The 19,337-nt window shown below is 49.6% G+C and overlaps 1 protein-coding gene across 1 annotated transcript in view; it reads right to left on the bottom strand.

Annotated features, from left to right (window-relative positions):
• Positions 1 to 2,391: 2,391 nt before the first annotated feature.
• The window catches only part of Pde4a (phosphodiesterase 4A), a 30,348-nt gene continuing 13,402 nt past the window's right edge, over positions 2,392 to 19,337 (bottom strand). The window contains exons 8-16 of the mRNA XM_031344297.1: positions 17,148 to 17,241; positions 13,928 to 14,124; positions 12,005 to 12,103; positions 11,745 to 11,909; positions 10,659 to 10,758; positions 9,958 to 10,112; positions 9,664 to 9,786; positions 8,773 to 8,955; positions 2,392 to 4,897 (exon numbers count right to left, since the gene is read on the bottom strand). Of these exons, the coding sequence (XP_031200157.1) occupies positions 4,259 to 4,897; positions 8,773 to 8,955; positions 9,664 to 9,786; positions 9,958 to 10,112; positions 10,659 to 10,758; positions 11,745 to 11,909; positions 12,005 to 12,103; positions 13,928 to 14,124; positions 17,148 to 17,241 (1,755 nt within the window). The 3' untranslated portion in view covers positions 2,392 to 4,258. The remainder of the gene's footprint in view (positions 4,898 to 8,772; positions 8,956 to 9,663; positions 9,787 to 9,957; positions 10,113 to 10,658; positions 10,759 to 11,744; positions 11,910 to 12,004; positions 12,104 to 13,927; positions 14,125 to 17,147; positions 17,242 to 19,337) is intronic.

Here is a 19,337-nt window from a genome sequence, read left to right as displayed (position 1 = left end):
GAGAGAGAGAGAGAGAGAGAGAGAGACAGACAGACAGACAGACAGACAGACAGACAGACAGACAAAGGTTTTACTGGGATCTAGGGTACCCTAAATCTTGTCTATGCCATTATACGTATTTGGTATGCTGTGCTAGGACTCAGTCCAGGAAATTCATGCTTTACCACTCAGCCATGTATGTATGTCCCTCTTCCTGTTCCATAGATGGGACAACACTTTTGTTGTTGTTGTTGTTTTGGATTTTTGTTATTGTTCTTGTTTCCAGACATGGTTTCTCTGTGTAACCCTGGTTGTCCTGGAACTTACTCTGTAGACTAGGCTGGCCTCGAACAAGATATCACTTTTCTGAGATAGGATTTCACTATGTAACTCTAGCTGATCTAAAACTTGCCCAAACAAGACCAAATAGGCTGGCCTTGAACTCCTAAAGTCTTTGTTTATCCTTGTGCTTGGGTAGAACACAAGCCAGGTAGGAAAGAGATTGTACCACCAAGCCATGTCTCATAGAATCCTAGGCAGTTCTTCCACTGAGTCATACATACCCCTAGCCTCTCTGGGTGGTCTAGTCTCAGGTGGTACAGCTGAGCTGTGGACCCAGCCTGGTCTAATCCCTTCTTCTATCTCCTCATTTCCTCTCCTCCTTCTTTTTCAGCCACTACCTGGCTCCCCTTTTCTTCTTCCTTTTTCCCTTTTGGTCTTTTCGATACAGGGTTTCTCTATGTAGCCTTTGCTGTCCTGGAATTGTGTAGACCAGGCTAGCCTCAAACTCAGAGATCTGCCTGTCCCTGCTGGAACTAAAGGCATGTGCTATCACCCATTGCTTGGCCTATATACCCTTTCATTAGACCACCTTTATGCTGTAGCTAGGAGTCTGCAGGTGAAGGCCCTTGCTGCCAAGCCTGCTGACTGATTCTATTCCAGGATTCACATGGAGGAAGGAGAGAACCAACTCCTAAATGTTGTTCATGTACCATGGTATGTGCACCCCTCAGTCACTACACACTCCCATACTAAATAAAAGTAATGTAAAAACCTTTTAAACAAGAACCAAAATCTCTGTTCAGTGTGGTGGTACACAGACAGCTTTAGTCCTAGAGCAGATGCTGGGGAAACCTCTGGGTTTAAAAGAAGCCTGTTTTACATATGAGTGCCAGCCTAGCCAGGGCTGCACAGGAAGATTTTGTCTTTTTTTTTTTGTTGTTGTTGTTGTTGTTGTTTTGAGACAGGGTTTCTCTGTGTATCCCTGGCTGTCCGGGAACTCAACTCTGTAGACCAGGCAGACCTCCACCTGCTGGGATCAAAGGCGTGCGCCACCACTGCCTAGCCTCCAACTGTGTTTTTAGAAAGTGTATAAGAGGGGATGGCTCAGCAGGTAAGAACACTGACTGTTCTTCTAAAGGTCCTGAGTTCAAGTCTCAGCAACCATATGGTGGCTCACAATCAACAGTACTGAGATCTGACACCTTCTCTAGTGAAGTCAGCTATAGTGTTCTTATGTATAATAATAAGAAAATCTTTTTAAAAAAATAGCAACAAGCCGGGTGGTGGTGGTGGCACATGCCTTTTATCCCAGCACTTGGGAGGCAGAGGCAGGTGGATTTCTGAGTTCAAGGCCAGCCTGGTCTACAGAGTGAGTTCCAGGAATAGCTAGGGATGCACAGAGTAACCCTGTCTAGAAAAACAAAAACCAACCAACCAACCAAACAAAAAAACCCAAAAAACAAACAAACAAAAATAACAACAACAAAAAGCATGTAAGAGGACTGCTGACTTATTAGGGTCTATGGACACAATATGTCATTTAGGGACGGGGCTATTCCTCAGTCAGCAGAGCGCTTGCCTAGTATCCAGGAAGTCCTGGGATCCATCCCGAGCACTGCATAAACTCAATGTGCAGACCCAGGCCTATCATCCTAGCACTTAGGGAGGTAGAGGCAGAAGGATCATGCATTCAAGACTGTTCTGAACTAACACAGAAAACAGGAGGCCAGATAACAGTCTCCAAGTCACAGATCCTCCAGAGCAAGACCATGTCTCTATGTGAGTGAATAACAGGCATGCATGGTGCACACCTGCAATTCCAAAGTTCGAAGCCAGCCTCAGCTCAGAGCAAGTTTGAGGCCAGCACAGCACAAGTTTGAGCTACATGAGACCCGGGTTTTGGGGAATATGGATAGGTGAGAGAACCCGGCAGGTAAAGATGCTTGCTGCCTGTGCTGACAATCTGAGTCTGATTCACTGGATTCACGTGGTAAAACCAAATGTCTTAAGTTCTCCTCCGATGTGTGCTCTGAACCCCAAAATAAAACATTTTAACATGAAGAAAAGAATATATACCTTAAAAAACAAAACAAAAAAATCCCAGGAAACAAATGAATGAAGCCATATCAGCACCGGTGACAGCCTCACTTTAATTAGGGGTCAGAATGGAAGATTGATTGTCAATCCACAGACTAATTGATCAATTGTCAGTGTGGACAACATGTAGGCAGCTCATAGGGCCCTGCACTCACCCTGGCGGGAGGACCCCTGACTGAGGCCAGGGGTCTGGCCAGGACCCCACCCTAGGCTCTTGGAGAAGGAAGAGAACAGGGAGCAAGCCATGCCCAACCCTCATCCCTCCTCAGTTATGACACAACTTCCCATGAACTGACAGCGTGTCCATCCTGCACTCAGGGAATATGGTACAGCTCGTATGATACAGCAGGAAGGTGCTACTCTCCTGGAGAACCCCTTCCTTCCTCGCCTTCCCAATGGGGTCAACCAGGGAAAGACAAGCTCACTACCTCCTTTTGTCTCAATAGAATAATTTATATATCAACCTTACAGTATGTACAAAACCCACACATGGAAAGGAGGGAGGCCCGTTCTCATCACCAGCTAGGACAGAAACTACTCTTGCTTAATAAAAAATAAACCAAAACCCTGTAAGCATTGGGGGTTGAGGGAGTGAGTTAGTGGGTTAGACAGGGATAGCTGGGGAGGGACTGGAGTAGGGGCTACAGTACCGTGTACAGAGATGTAACAGGGCAGGCAAGGAATGATAGCGCCCCACTGCCCTGCTGCAGATTAGTTCCATGTGGTAGGGGGAAATGGGCTCATTCCTTTTTAAAAGTCCCCTCACCCCCATGGCTTGGAGAAAATGGCCTTGCTCTATCTGTATTGCTTAGGGACTGCCTGTGGCTGGGGGTAGGGTGGAGGTGGGGAGGTCAGGCTCAGTAAGATGGGGAGAGAGTTGCCCAAGATGGGAGGATGTGGTACCCACCATTATTGCTTCCTCCCAGGGCAAGGAGAGTTGGTATAGGGGAGCAAAGTGATGGGCTGAAGGGTGGTTGAGTGGATGCTGGCAGAGGAGTGTTTATGCTGGGGGAGAGGACCCAGGGAGCAGGAGGGAGCCATGGAGACTTCATCTATGGCCACAGGAATCTTTAAGGCAGAAACAAGAGGAAGGAGCAGCTGGAAGGAGGATGTGTTTGTGCGTATGGAACAGAGCCCCCTTCCTCCAACGGAGATAATTCAAAGTGACCCAAAGTGGACCAGGAAGATGGCATCCGAAGAAGGGAATCGAGACTTGGGACCCCAGGCTGAGGCTGGTGGACGGGGTGAAACCAAGAGTCCCTGGATCGTAAAGCAACAGCCCATCTGACCACCTCTTCAACCATGTGGCCAGAGTCATACAAAAAAAAAGATAGAAAACAGAAAGAGAGAAGAGACATGGAAGACTTTGTGGCAGAGGACGGTGAGCCAGGGAGAGGCCCGCTGTGGGCCAGCCTTGTCTCTCCTGGTGGCTATTCCCAATCGGGTTGTAGACTCCCTCTGAACCTTAGGAGAACGGCCCAAAAGGCAGTGCCACACCTAGGCCTGAATCTCAAGAGGCAGGAGGATGGCGCCTTGGAACTGAGGTTGATGGGTGGGGCAAAGAGGAAAGGAGGCAGGCCCAGCATGGGGAGGGGAGAGCATCTACAGCTGATGTGTTTCATTTTTTTTTTCTTTTTGTTCTTTTTCTAAAAACGTTACAATTAAAATTCAAAAAAATAAAATCCCTTTTTTTGGGGACTTCAGTTCCTGGCTCCCCATACCCCACCTCAACAAAAAGGCCCTGTGGGCAAGGGCAGGGGGGAGGTGAAAAAAAGAAAAGAGAAAACCCCCCACTTTTCTGTTTTCTTTTTTCTCAGGAGGGCCAGTAGTCGTTGAGGTGGTCTGTGGTGAGTGGAGGGTGTGGGGAAGAGGGAGGGCCCAAGGGTGAAGGGAAAAGGGATCAGGCGGGGTCTCCACCTGACCCCCACCTGCCTGGAGCAGAATTGTCTCCTGATGTCCCAGAGCAGGCAGAACAAGCCCTCGTGGCAGCCAGATGGTCTCTTGGGGCCTCCACCTCTGCTGCCATGGAGGGGAGGCCCAGGAGGCCCAGGGCCTCCTCTGAGGGGGATAGGGTCCTCAAGTCAGACAGAATAGGGGTTCCAGGGCTAAAGGAACAGCCCACAGCCTCCATGGACTCCTCAGGGGCACCATATGCTGAGGCTGTCTCCTGCTTCAAACACTCTGCCAGCTCCACCGCTGCAGCGCTCTGGCCTTTGACCTTTGACTGTTCCATAGCTTGAGCTCTGGTATCATCTGAAGCCAGGAGGGTTTCCTCAGTGGTAGGCAATCCTGGAACCTCCAGTGAACCCTCTTCCTCTTCTTCCTCCAAGGTGAGCTCAAACTGGAACTTGTCAGGCAGGGCCGGATCGCTAAGCCCTCCTGGCTCCTCTTCCAGAGATGGGGAAGGACTCTGGCGGATGGCACTGTGGTACCAATCCCGGTTGTCTTCCAGTGTGTCCAGGATGTCCTGGGCATCCGGGTGGACGAGATCAGCCCACGTCTCCCACAATGGGTGAACAATGTAGTCGATAAAGCCCACCTAGAAGAGAGGAATGGGGTCTAAACAGGTGGTTTGGTGGAGCGAGCAGAAGGATCTACTCAATTAAAAACAAGTTTCTAATGGCCTGAGCGTATAGCTCAGTTGACTGGCAGGTAGCACTTTTGCCTAACATGTAAAATCCCTGAGTTCTATCCCACAGATGTGTAAATTAGGCATGCTGGTGCAGGCCTATAATGCAAGCACTTGGGAAGTTGAGGCAAGAGGACTTGGATGTTCAAAGTCATTCTTGAGTTTGAGACCAGCCTGGGGTACATAAGATCCTGTCACCAAAAACAACAAAACAACCCACCCCTAAACCCACCAGCTGAATAAACAAGCAGCCAGAAGGTGATAGCTCATGTCAGGCAGATCTCTGAGTTCAAGGTCAGCCTGGTCTACAGAGTGAGTTCCAGGACAGCCAGGGCCACACAGAGAAACCCTGTCTCAAAACCCAAAACCAACCAACCAACTAACAAACTGGGCTAGAGAGATGGCTAAGCTGTTAAGAAAGCTAGCTGCTCTAGTAGGGACACAGGTTCAGCTCCCAACACTCACAATGAAGCTCACATCTGCCTATAAATTCAGTTCTAGGTCACCTGATTCCTTATTCTGGCCTCCATGGACACCAGGAAAACACATACATTCAAGCAAAAACCTCAAACATATAAAAATGTAAAGTATAGTTAAAAAAACAAAACAAACAAACCAAACGGGCAGGAGAGATGGCTCAGCAGTTAAGAGCACTGACTGCTCTTCTGAAGGTCCTGAGTTCAAATCCCAGCAACCACATGGTGGCTCACAACCATCTGTAATGGGATCTGATGCCCTCTTCTGGTGTGTCTGAAGACAGCTACAGTGTACTCACACACATAAGGTAAATAAATAAATCTTAAAAATAAGAATGCTCCCCCATAGTTAACTATTAAAAGGAAAAACAAAAACAAAACAAAACAACACAACACAACAACATTCACCGAACAAACAAGGCGGCTATCCTGAAGGTGTCTGAGGTTGAATTCTGGCTTTGGCCTATGTGCACACCTGTGGTGTAGACTCTTTCTCTCTCTCTCTCTCTCTCTCTCTCTCTCTCTCTCTCTCTTTCTTTCTCTCTCTTCCACCTTCTAACCTACAAAATTTGCTTCTTTAAACTTGCTCAAGTAAGATGAGAAGAACAAATGAGACAAGATGCTAACAGTAAATGCTGGTGCCGGGCATGGCAGTGCACACCTTTAATCCTGGCATTCCGGAGGCAGAAGCAGCTGGATCTCTGAGTTCTACACCAGCCTGGTCTACAGAGTGTTCAAGGACAGCCAGGGCTACATGTAAAAACCCTGACATGAAAAACAAAAAACCCAACAACTGCTGGATGTGGTTATGTATGCTTTTATTCCCAGCAGGGGCAGGCAAGTCTCTGTGAGTTCAAGGCCAGCCTGGTCTACATAGTAAGTTCCAGGCTAGGCAGAGCTATAGCACAAGACCCTGTCTTAAAAACCAAAATAACAACAACAAAACATGTGGGAAAGGCTGAGTGTAGTGTGATGCCTGTAATCCTAGCACTGCCTAGGTAGACACAGGAGGATCAGGATTTCAAGGTCATCCTACAGAGTGAGTCTGAGGCCAGCTCTGACTACAAGGAAACACCACCCCAAAACAACAAGAAAACAGTACTGGATGGTGATGCATGCCTATGATTGCAGCAGTCAGGAGGCTAAGACAGCAGGATTACCACACGTTCAAGGTTAGCCTAGTCTACAGTGAGAAAACACTTGAAACATTCCATACTGGGGCTGGGAAAATGGGCTTTGCAGTTAAGAACACGACTTCAGTTTCCAGAATCCACATGGTGACTTACAACCATCTGTTACTCCAGTTCCAAGGAATCTAATGCCCTCTTGAGCCTCTGCAGGCACTAGGCACACATACATACATACATACATACATACATACATACACACACACATACAGGCAAAATACCCAAACACAATAAAAATAGTTCCATATATATCAACTGGTGATTTCTTACTTGAAACACTCTCATTGTATAGCCATGCCTGGCCCAGAACTCACTACATAGACCAGGATGGCCTGCTTCTTCTTCTTTTGTTTGTTTGTTTGGTTCTTTGAGATACGGTTTCTCTGTATAGCCCTGGCTGTCCTGGAATTTGCTCTGTTGACCAGGCTGGCCTCGAACTCATTGATGCACCTGCCTCTCGAACTCATTGATGCACCTGCCTCTGCCTCACCAATGCTGGGATTAAAGGCATATGCCACTACCATCCAGTTTATTTAATTTTAAGTGTATGAATGTTTGCCTTCGTGTGTGTGTGTGTGTGTGTGTGTGTGTGTGTGTGTGTGTGTGTGCGCGCCTGCCATGTTGGTGCCTGATGTCCAAAGAGGACAGATGTGGAAGTTGGAGTCCTGGACTAGAACTGCTGCAGACAGCTGTGGGCTGCCACAGGGTAGTCCCAGGTGCTCTGGAAGAGTACCTATCTTTCTGGCCCTGTCCTGGTCGCCCAAGTGCTAGGATTAAAGGCCAAGTATGCAGGTGCATGCCTTTACACCTGTACACTTGGCCTTTAATCCCAATACTGGGAGCTGAGGCAGGCAGATCTCTGAGTTCTGGGCCAGCCTGGTCTACCCAGTAAGATCCAGGCTAGCTAGGGATACATGTTGAGTCCTAGCCTAAAAATTAAAAAACAAAAAACCCCAAGACATTTTTATTAAATTTTAATTTATTTCAGGGTCACATATGTGCTTTGGCATGGGTGTGATTGTCAGAGGACTCTTGTGGGATCATTTCTCTCTTTTCCTGGGTCAAGCACCTTCATCTGCTAAGCCTTGACCCACAGACAGCATCCTGTTAAGCTGCCAAAGCTTGCCTCACATGTTTAGGCTAAAACATACCTCCTGTTTCAGTGTGAAGAGCAGTGTGCCACTTGCCCAACGTAACCTGATACTGTGAGGGCTAAAGCTATGTTTTAAGTTTAAATGACTGTGCTTAGCAGATCTAAAAACAAGAATGACTGTAATCTGTAAACCTCACTTGTCCAAGGACAGACAACTTCCTAGAATGTTGGGAGCTGCTAATCACATAATACAAGCCTTGTATTTCTGCTTTTGTAAACAAGCTGGGCTGCCCAACTGCACAGGATATGCTTGATCACACGTGGGTGGGAGGTACACAGGCTTGAAGCTTAGCAGGATGAATGCTTGTCCCAGTTTGGACAAAGAAAGGAAATATGTAGCCTTATGGCTTTTGCCTTTATAAGCCTCTGACTAATGTAATTTGGTGCCATAGTCTAAGAATTCCAGGTATGGACCTGGCCATTGTCTATTGTCCTAGCTGTCTTTAATAAAGCTTGCTTCAAATTTGGCTCAAAAATCGTGGCCTTATTTTTGCCCAGTAAGACTAACAATGCAACTTATTAAAAGATAAAGGGGCATTGGAGCTGTATTAGGTTAGCAGAGCATGCTTGCCTAGCATACACAAGGCTTTGGGCTTCACTTCCAGCACCATATAAACCTGTGTGGTGGAGTGGCCCACGATCCAGTGCTACAGAGGTAAGGCAGGAAGATCAAATTTATTCTTGGCTATAATGAGTTCAAGGCTCAAATGTAAAACAAAAAACTAAAACCACCCTCTCCCAACACACAAAGCATTGTTTTTAAAACTGCATGGAGCTGCAGCAGACTGATGCCATGGTAGATGGAATAGCCAGAGATCTGTGAACATGACCCTGAGAAACCAGAGTGACATGCCTCAGATGATCCCGCTACCAAAGAGTCAGACACTGAAAACAGATGGGCTTGTCATCCTGGAGAGATGGGCCGAGCCACGCCTGTGCGCTGCTGGCCCAGAGGCCCTGTCCCCATACCTGAGACTTCTCCACAGAGGCTGTGTGCTTGTCGCACATGGGGCTTATCTCCATTCCGCGTTCCCGTTCTCGGTCACCCTGCTGGAAGAACTCAGCCATGATGCGATCAGTCCACTGTCGGTACAGCTCCAGGGGCTTGGTGGGATTGCTGAGGTCCGCACAGTGTACCATGTTCCTGAGGACCTGGAGAGTACAGGGAGGGACGGACCTTCAGAGGCCAGGCAGAATCCCAGTCTGTGGGCTTCTGGCTTGTCTTCTCTCTGTCCTTTTTACGAGACAGGGTCTCCTGTAGCCCAGATTGGTCTTGAACTTGCTATGTAGCTGTGGATGACCTCAAACTGTGATCCTGCCCCCATCTTCCAAGTGCTGGGGACACAGGGATGCAACAGCACATTCAGATTTAGTTTTTAGTAGTTTTATTTGGCTTTTTAAAAGGGGTCTCCAAACAGAGGCCCAGCTGGTTATGGACTTGTGGTCATCCTCCGGTCTCTAATATTGGAATGCTGGGACTACAGGCACTCACTAGGCCTACGGTTTTCTTAACTCCCAACCATGTGCTTGTATGTGTGAATGTGTGTACGTGTGTGTGTGTGTGTGCACGTGCACAAATGCATGTGTGTGGTGTATATGTGTGTGTGTGTGCTGGGCAGATGATTTGGAGAAAGCTGAGGCGAGAGGTGAGGGAAACGAAGAGAGGTGAGAGACAGCTGGGGCAAGATGGGTGTATGGTGACAAAAGCTGAATGGGGTACCTCAGGGGGAGGACTGGGGAGAGAGGGAAGAGGGTGAGAGAGAGGGCCATAAGGGAATGTGACAGAGGAAGGAGGGACATGTGTCAGAAAGGGAAGATAGGAGAGGCAGTCAAGAACAAGAAAGAGGGCATCTGGGGCACCTGGATACGGTCAGAGTAGTTGTCCAGCAAGAGAACTCCGGAGCTGGTCACTTTCTTCGTCTCCACCATAGTCTTCAGGTCAGCCAGGAGGGTCATGTGCTTGGACATGTCTGTGGCCAGCACCTGAAGGCAAGGTATGTCAAGTCAGGAGGCGAAAGCCTGCCCACCCTCCCCGTCATCCACTCACTCTGTTACCCGACCCTGGCCCTAAAATTATTTTCCTCTGCCGAACTGCAGAGCTCTTAAGGCCCGCCCCGCCCAGAAAACCCCACCCACCGCGCTGGCCCCGCCCACCATGTCGATGACCATCTTGCGCAGGCTCTGCCGCTGGCGCTTGCTGAGGTTCTGGAAGATGTCGCAGTTCTCTTCTTGCAGTAGTTTGAATCCCACAGCCAGGTGGTGGTTCTCAAGCACAGACTCATCGTTGTACATCAACGCCAGCTCCGAATCTGCAGAGTACCTCGTGGTGTCGCCTGGGTACCAAGTCCCGCCCCGTGCACTCCCAGTCTCCAATTGGCTCTATCCTCAGTCAGACCAGTCCCAGCCCCCTCCTCTGCCACAACGGTGCTTTACCAAATAAACCAAGCGTCAGACGCCTAGACTGTTCCTGCTCCAATCCTCCTCTGGCTGACCTCACCCTTAGCCTAGCGGGCCCATCCTATCCTCCCAAGCCCCGCCCTCACCTGGCAGGCTCCACCCCTACCTCAGTTGGTTTAATTTCACGCCCCATAAACCAGGTTCTCAGGCAGGTCGTTTCCCATCAGTATATTAAGCCCCGAAGCTAGCCTTGCCAGCCCCTCCCCTAGCCCAGGTGGCCCAATCTTTACAACACAGGCTTCACCTTCATCCTGACTAGCCCCAGCTCCAGCTAGACCAGTTCCATTCTCTCATCCCAGCGTGGTGGGTTATTCCCACCTCCATTCAACAAGATGTTGTTTCAAGGCTAAATGGCCACGCCCCGAGCCTGACTGTCTTCACCCTGAAAAGCCACTCACTGGTGTTGATTAGGAACTGGTTGGAGACGCCAGGGTGGTCCACGTCGTGGATGGCAGCAGCGAAGAGGGCAGCAAGAATCTCCAGGTCTGTGAACACGGCCTGTGGGGCAAGGAGAAGTGAGAGAGAGGCAGAGTCAGACACAAAAGGGACAGCCCGGACAGACATAAGGAAGATGAGATTCCAGAGAGACATATGTCTGGGAGGATGAGGACTGAACCAGTAAAGCGCTGACTATGCAAGCATGAGGACCTGAGCTTCAAACCCGCGCCCTGCATTAAAAAGCCAGGCCCGTGGGCTGCTCTTGCAATTTCAGCTCTGGGGCTGAAGAGGGGTGGATCCCTGGCCAATCTTTCTATTCAGTGGCCCAGGCTGTTGACCCTGTTTCAAAAATGAAGGTGTTAATCTCAGCATTCAGGAGGCAGAGGCAGGCGGATCTCTATGAGACTCAGACACCAGCCTGGTCTATAGAGTGAGTTCCAGGCCAACTAGGGCCACACAGAGACAGTCTCAAGATACAAAAGGGTAGGCTGGAGAGGTAGCTCAGTGGCTAAAGCACTGCTCGTGTAAATATGAAGACATGGTTTGAATCCCCAGAACCATGTAAAAAAAACCATAGTGTACATATGTAATCCCAATATTCCTATAGTGAGGTGGGAGTCAGACAGGAAACACCCAGGAAGCTCTTAGGTCAGCTAATCTGGGGATATGCAGCAACAAGTGAGATCCTGACTTTAAAAGAGAAGGTAAGACACACAGGAGTGTCCTCTGACCTCCACACATGCCCCATGGTTCACATGCACATGCCCCGCACTCTTACACATACACACTAATAAAACAGACACTAGCAAGACGGCTCACTGGGCAAAGGAACTGGTCACCAAGCCAGGTGACCTGACTCTGGTTCTTGGATTTTCACAGTAAAAAGGCAGAAAAGATTAGGTTCCAAAAGTTGTTCTCTGACCTCCACACATAGGAAATAGCACCCCCCAAAACAAAGAGAAGATAGGATGAGAGAAATAGGCTAGAGGAGATCAAGGGACAAATGGGAGGAGAGGGTGGTGACAGGGGAGGGGGCGGGCACTCACATCCAGTGCGGGCGTGGCCAGCAGCACGTGTGTAGACTGTAGCACATCAGCTGCATGCAGGCTGTTGTGGTAGGCCACGTCAGCATGGTAGTGATCCTCCAGGGTCAGCATGTACGTCATCATGGTGTCCACAGGGATGTGGAATTTCTTCAGTAGGTCCCGCTCCTGGGAGCCAACAGAGGCAGAACAGTGACTCCTGCTGACCCCCAGTACCCTGTCCCAGTCCCTTGGATCCCAGCCAGCTCCGTTTCCCCCATCACCTGGAATATCGTATACATGATACAGCTGAGTGAACGGCCTCCGGCGTACTCCGACACGCAAAAGATGTTCAGGCCCCATTTGCTCAAGTTCTCCAGTTCCTGGCAGTGATGGGGGTGAGAGGTCAGGAGCCTGCATGGCCCAGGGACATGAAGGCCACTTCCTAGGACTCTGAGCCTCATTACTGCTCATAAATTGTGTTCAAATGCATAGATGTTTTCTTAAAAAACTTTAAAAAGCCCATGTATTTATTTTATGTACATGAGTTCTCTATTTGCATGTATGCCTGCATGATAGAAGAGGGCATCAGATCCATTGCAGATGGTTGTGAGCCACCATGTAGGTGCTGGGAATTGAACTCAGAACCTCTGGAAGAGTAGCCAGTAGCTCTTAACCACTAAGCCACCTCTCCAGCATTTCCTTTCCCTCCCTTCCCCAGACTGGGTTTCTCTTTGTAGTCCTGGCTGTCCTGGAACTCAGCCTGCCTCTGCCTCCTTACTGCTGGGATTGAAAGCATGGGCCACTACCCCTGGCCAGATACATGAACTTTATGTTCCTGTGTGCAAGTATGCATATCCATAGAGATCAGAGGTCACCTTAAGATGTCTTCCTAATCCAAGCACTTGGGAGACAGAGGCAGGCGGATTTCTGAGTTCGAGGCCAGCCTGGTCTACAGAGTGAGTTCCAGGACAGCCAAGGGTTACATGGAAAAACCCTGTGTCGGAAAAACAAACAAACAAAAACAAAACAAAAAAACAAAACAAAAAAAACCAAGACGTCTTTCTCAATCACTCTTATTTTTAAAATTCTTCAAAAATGGAAAAAATTTTATGTGTATGTGTATCTCTGTGTATCACTTGTGTATGAAGCCAGAAGATGCGTTCTATCCCTGGAGCTGTGAGCCCCTGGCCTCCCAGGATAGGCGAAGGATGCTGCGAACTGAACTGGATACCTTTGCAAGAGCAGCACACACTCAGTGGCTTGAGGCATCTCTGTGGCTCCTTACGTGTGTGTGGGTATAGGTGTGTGTGACCACATGTGTGGAGGTCAGAGGACAACGAGTGGGAGTTGCTTTTCTCTTCCTAGTATGTGGGTCCTGGGGATTGAACTCAGGTCATCAGGCTTGGTGGCAAGTGCTTGCTGGCCCCAGGCTCCTTATTTTTTAAGACAAGAGTTTCTCAGTGAACTGGGAGCTTACCAGTTTGGCTGTCCAGTGAGCTCCAGGGCTCATCCTGTCCTGTCCTCACTCACCCAACACTGGGATAACTTCTGATGTGGGCAATGGGGATCTGAACTCAGGTCGCACTTTAAGCACTGAGCATTTGCCCAGCACCACTGCATCTTTTTCTGTGATGGGGGTGGGGGGGAGGGGGGAGGGCTGTAGTCCACGCTGGCCACAAACTCACTCTGTAGTGGAGGATGACCACCAATGCCTGATCCTCCTGCTTCAACCTCCCCAGTGCTAGGATCACAGGCCACCACACTGGGCTCATATGGTGCTGGGAAGGGACTCTGGGACCAGAAGCATGCCAGGTTTCTCTAATATCCGTCAGCTCACGAGCTGGGAACCACCCAGGCTGACTCCCAGACCTAGGTCAGACTTTAAGCTAACCTGCTCATGAAACCTCAGTTGTGTTGGGGTCGGGGAGGGAATGCTGGTCCCCTGGAAATAAATTACAAACCAGGTACTCAGTTAATAACACTGATTAAAAAGGGGGTATACCAGGGCTGGCCACGGTGTGCCAGATGAATGGCTGTCTAGATCCACGGTCCTGTTGGAGCAAGCTTTGAGTCATTCCCTTCCACCCCATAACACGCCAGACTGCATGCTGCGAATCTGGGTTGGATGATCCCCAAAGCCCTGGCCCTTTGGTGGATGCCTCCCAGACAACCATGTCCCTGCTGAGCCCCCCTCCCGCACCTACTTGTGCTAAGAGGTCCTCTTGATCTGTCTTGACTCCAAACCGTGGGATATTGGTGTTCAAGCTTCCAGTGTGTACCAGCTTTTTCAGCCCTGTGATCTGAGACATGGGCTGGGACTGTCGCACCACTGATGGCGGGGGCTGCTGGAAGGATCTCTGTCGAGGAATGGGCGATGGGATCTCCACTTCATGCTGCTTATCTGTCAAAGATCAGGTAAGAAGCATGAGATGCCCTTTCCAGGAGGCTCCCCAACATCCCTCAGTCGTGGTGGTGTCCTGAGGTGTCTCACTTGATATGAGGTCATCCTTCTGAGGGGAATGCTGGTCTCTTTTCTGAGGCTGTAAACTGGGACTCATGGAAGAAGTTTTCTGGGAGGTGGTGGGCTGGAGTGGGGGTCTTAGAGGTGGTCCTGGACTGTGGAGTACTCTCAGACTGGTACCCAGTTTGGGCCACAACATGGTATGAGCCATGAGGATGTGGGATGAAGTCTCCCAAGTGAGCTGCTGCTGCTGCTGACTCTGGATAGCCAGGGGACCTTCTTGGCCAGGGAAGATACCACTCTGATGGCTGAAGGTAGTAGTGGGAGGGGACATTGTTGGTAGGTGGGAGGGACGGGAGGTCTCTGGATCCATGACCCCCCCCCCCCGCACCCCTTGGCACTAGTCAGCCTGAAGAACAGTCCCAGAGACTCTTTTCCTGAGCTTTCAGAGGCTTCTGAGAACCAGCAGGGCTGACCCCATTATGACCTTGGGGGACCTAATTTGCATGCAACCATCCCACTGGCTGCATCCTCAGAATTCTAAGACATACCACAACTTAGCTATTGGAGGGAGGCTTAAAATCTGCCTGTCTCTGCCTCCCGAGTGCGAGATTACAGGTGTGCACCACCACACTTGGTCTTTTATTGATTTGTCGTTGTTCTATTTTGTTTTGTTTTTCAAGACACAGAATCATTGTGACTGACTAGAATTCTGAGATCTACCTGCCATTGTCTCCTGAGTGTCACGATGAATGGCATGTGCCACCACACTAGCTCTCTCTTATTAATTTTTAAATAGTATGCATTTGTGTGCCCGCAGGGGTCAGAAGGCAACCTTGGGTATCAATCCTCTACTTCCACCTTGGTTTTGCTTGTTTGTTTCTTAAACAGGGTCTGACTGTATATCCCTGGCTGGCCTGGAATTTGTTCTTTCCACGCTGGCCTTGAACACACAGAGACCCCCCTGCTTCTGTTCCTGACCATCAAGATTAAAGGCTGTGTAAGAGCAATGCTCAATTTATTTTGGCTTCTTGAGACAGCGTCTCACTATGTAGTCCTGATTATCCTTAAATTTACAATTCTCAGATTTAACATTCTGAGAACAAGGATCAGAAGACTGTACCAACACATCCTGCTCATTTTGTGTGTGTGCATACGTGTGTGTGCACGCGCACATGCATGTATGTTATGTATGTTATGTGTATACATGTGTGTACATGTGTGCACTTGTGTATGTTGTATGTGTGCACGTGTATGTTGTGTGTGCGTGTGTGCGTGTTATGTGCATATGTGTATATGTTGTGTGTGTATATGTATATGTATGTTGTATGTGCATATATGTGTATGTTGTGTCTGCATGTGTTTGTATGTTGTGTGTGTGCGTGCATGTGCATGGTGTGTATGTGTGTGCATGTGTGTTTGTATGTTGTGTATGTGTATGTTGTGTGTATATGCTATATGTGTGCATGTGTATGTTGTGTGCGTGCATGTGTTTGTATGTTGTGTGTGGGCATGTGTGTGCATGTTGTGTGTGGGCATGTGTGTGCATGTTGTGTGTGGGCATGTGTGTTTGCATGTTGTGCGTGCATGTGTGTTTGCATGTTGAGTGTGTATGTTGTGTGTGCATATATGTTATATGTGTACATGTATGTTGTATCTGTGGGGGGGGGTTAGGTAGAGACAGGATCCTTTTTGGCCAGATGACTTCTAACCAGCTCTGTAGAAAACTATGATGATCTTGAACTTGTTCCTTTGCTTTCCCAGAGTGCTGGGATGTCAGGGCTGCACCACCAGGGTGGTTTATATTGTGCTGGTAAAAGAGCTTGTGCATGCTAAGCCAGGGCTCTACCCATTCAGCAACATTCCTGTGTACTGCTTGGAGTCTTTTCACAGTTTAAGAATTCTGTTTGGCTGGGCAGTGGTGGCGCATGCCTTTAATCCCAGCACTTGGGAGGCAGAGGTAGGTAGATTTCTGAGTTTGAGGCCAGCCTGGTCTACAGAGTGATTTTCAGGACAGCCAGGGTTAAACAGAAAAACCCTGTCTCGAAAAACAAAAAACAAAAAAAAAGAATTCTGTTTGATGGATTGGTGAGATAGCTCAGTGGTTAAGAGCACTGACTGCTCTTCTGAAGGTCCTGAGTTCAAATCCCAGCAACCACACAGTGGCTCACAACCATCTGTAATGAGATCTGATGGCTTCTTCTGGTGTGTCTGAAGATAGCTACAGTGTACTTACATACAATAAATAAATAAATCTTTAAAAAAAAAAGAATTCTGAGTCTGGTCCACATATCTAGTTCTAGGGCAGCCAGAACTACACAGCATAACCTGTCTTAATAAATAAATAAATAATGAAAAATGAGTAAGAATTCTACTTCGATTTCCGTGGAGCTTTTGATTTTATATTTTACTTGGAGTGTGTGCACATGTGCAGGCCAGAGCGAAGCCTCCATTGTTGTTCCAGTACCGCCCACTTCGATTACCTTTTTCATTTTTCTCTTTTTGAGACATGTGTAGCCCGGCCCTGGAACTTGCTATGTAGACCAGGCTGGTCTCAGATTTGCAGAGATGTACCTGTCTTTGCTTCCCAGTGCTGGGATTAAAGGTGCGTACCCCACTGCCAACTCTACCTTAAGTATGTCTCATTGAACCTGGGACTCGTAGATTTGGCTACATTGCCTAACTAATGCTTTCTTCTACTCTGAGCTTGACTATAGGTGTACTACGCACATGGCACCTGGCCTTTTCTCTGGGTGCCAGGGGTTCAAACTCAAGTCCTTATACTTTTGAGGTCAGCACTTTAATGACAGAGCAATCTCCCTGGCCCGAGGTATTTATAAATTGGACTCCACAGAAATTGGCTGGCTTCACAGTTTGAGAGAGGACTCTCCAATGGGGAGCTCCTGAACATGTGACCCTTGACCCAGTGCCCCACCCCCCTCTCACCTGCTGCTCGCACTCACCCAGAAATGTGTTGGAAATGTACTCTGAGACCTGGTTTCCTGACCTGCTCATTTCCGACAGGTGTGTGAGTTCTCGGTTCAGCATCCTTTTAAACTGAGAAGGAGCCAAAGAAGAGTGGGTGATAGGGACCATTGTGGGGTGCATATGGACATACAAATATGAGAGCCCTTCCCAGCAAATTTCTGTAGGCCCACAATTTCTCTACTCAGAGCCCCAGTTAGGCTGCTCGAGGAGTGCAATTAGCTTTTCCTGTCTTGTTGGCTCTGGAGGAGGGGCTCCCCTAAACTTGGGAGGAGGGGATTCCCAGTAAAGGAAAAGGACCCCCTCCCAAAGAGTAACACAGGAGCACCTGTGGAAGGGAGGGGCTCCCACTGACCACAGAACCAATAGCACACCGGGAGACTCCCGTCGCCATGGTGATGGGAGTCTCCTTAGCAACTCCCCTTCCAACCAGCTGCTGAGCCCAGGAAAGGGGGGCAAGCCTGAGGCCCCTTAACCCTCGCCTTCCCAGAGCTACTCCTCCCCTCACCCCACCCCGCCCCCAGCCTAGGTGTTGCCAAACATGACCTCAATTCAGGGGTGGAGGTGGGAAGCGATTATGAGGGTCTGTCCAGCAAGCCCAGCCCAATCTGCAAGGTTTAATAGCATCCAAGCTCTGGGAGAGGAGAGGGTTTGGCTAGACACCAGCACCAGTGAGCCTAGGAAATTATAGTCCCATCACCTGGGGGAGGGGTCCCCATCAAACTCCCCTGTCCCCCATCCTCAGAGAATGGGTGGAATATGTCCCCAAGTGTGTTTGGGGGCCCCTCCTGATCCCCCCATGTCCTTTCACACAGGCATCTTCTGTGACATTGGGCTTGGAGCAGAAAGGGCATTCGCTCCCCACCCCCAGCAGCTCATAGCAGGAACATACTCTTGTATGGGCAAGGGAGGGGGCAGTGGCCAGGAGGGGGCGAGCCACACTGAGACCCTGGACACAGACACACATACACACTCACACAACTGCACATAATCCCAATTGCCTTCTGTCTGTCTAATGTCACAAAGCTCAGATGCTCAGACCAGCCAAAGGTACACACCCCAAAAAGTCAGTCATTGACATTTGGGGGTCATATACCCCCCAGATACATCAAGTAGCACTGCATTTAACAAATACATCCCAACACACAACAGCTGGTTCATTTCAGGCCCAGGCATGACACCTAGCCATTGCAGACACTTGCATGTCCAGATACAGGTCAGTCACACCCAGTCAGAAAGACACCTTCCCCAGTGTCTTTCCCAAATACACACTCAGACTCACACACAGACACTGGCATCCACGCCTAGCCCTGGGTCACACAGAGGCCACAAAGCATATCATATGGCCCAGCCACATATGAACATAGCTGATAAGATCAGAGGTCCCTGATGGATAGTGCCCCCCAACCCTGACCCTGCATCCCCCTACCTGGTCCCACCAGCCCACCAGCCAGGGCTTGGAGCAGGTCTCGCAGAAGAAGTCGACCAGAGGCATGATGGAAGCTTAGCTCTGGGCTGGCACACAGGTAAGGTAGGTTTGGCCCAGTCCCTGGGTCAATGGTTCCTGGGGACCAGGGGCAATGAGGGGGAGCAGCTGGGAGGAGGGAACAAGGTCCAAGGGGAGCCGCGGAGGGGCCTGGGCCAGCCCAGCAGGACTGGGGGCCCCCTTCCCCTCCGCGCTCCCAGCAGCAGCCCTGGTTACATCCTCTGCCGAGCCCTGGTCCTGATGAGTTCCTCTGCAGCAGAGGCGGGAGGCAGTGGGGGACCTGTGCCCATGGGGACGAGCAGGGTAAGTGCCCTGGGAAGCAAACTGCTGAGGAGGCTTGGGCTCCTTGTGTGCACTGTTCTGTGTGCGCGCTAGCTCGAGCTCACTGCGGTACTGGAGGCTGCACTTGAAGTCAGGTGGTGCTGGGGGGGGGGCGTTAAAGGGGCATCGGCGCCCATAGGCCTCAGCAGGACTCAGAGGAGGCTGCTGTGGGGAGGCAAGGAGGCCCTCCAACCTCATCCAGGGACATGGCCAGATAGAAACATACTCCACACCACACACATGCCTTGAGACACACTGTCCTTAATCCCAGACACTGAATGCAGTGGGATACCAAATGCTTTTACACACACACACACACACACACACACACACACACACACACACACAGGGAAAGCCACAG

The sequence above is a fragment of the Mastomys coucha genome, unplaced genomic scaffold (assembly GCF_008632895.1).
Source record: "Mastomys coucha isolate ucsf_1 unplaced genomic scaffold, UCSF_Mcou_1 pScaffold23, whole genome shotgun sequence".
NCBI classification, from domain to species: domain Eukaryota; kingdom Metazoa; phylum Chordata; class Mammalia; order Rodentia; family Muridae; genus Mastomys; species Mastomys coucha.
The sequence above is the reverse complement of the archived record's forward strand: the minus strand, read 5'-3'. Positions and strand labels throughout refer to the sequence as shown.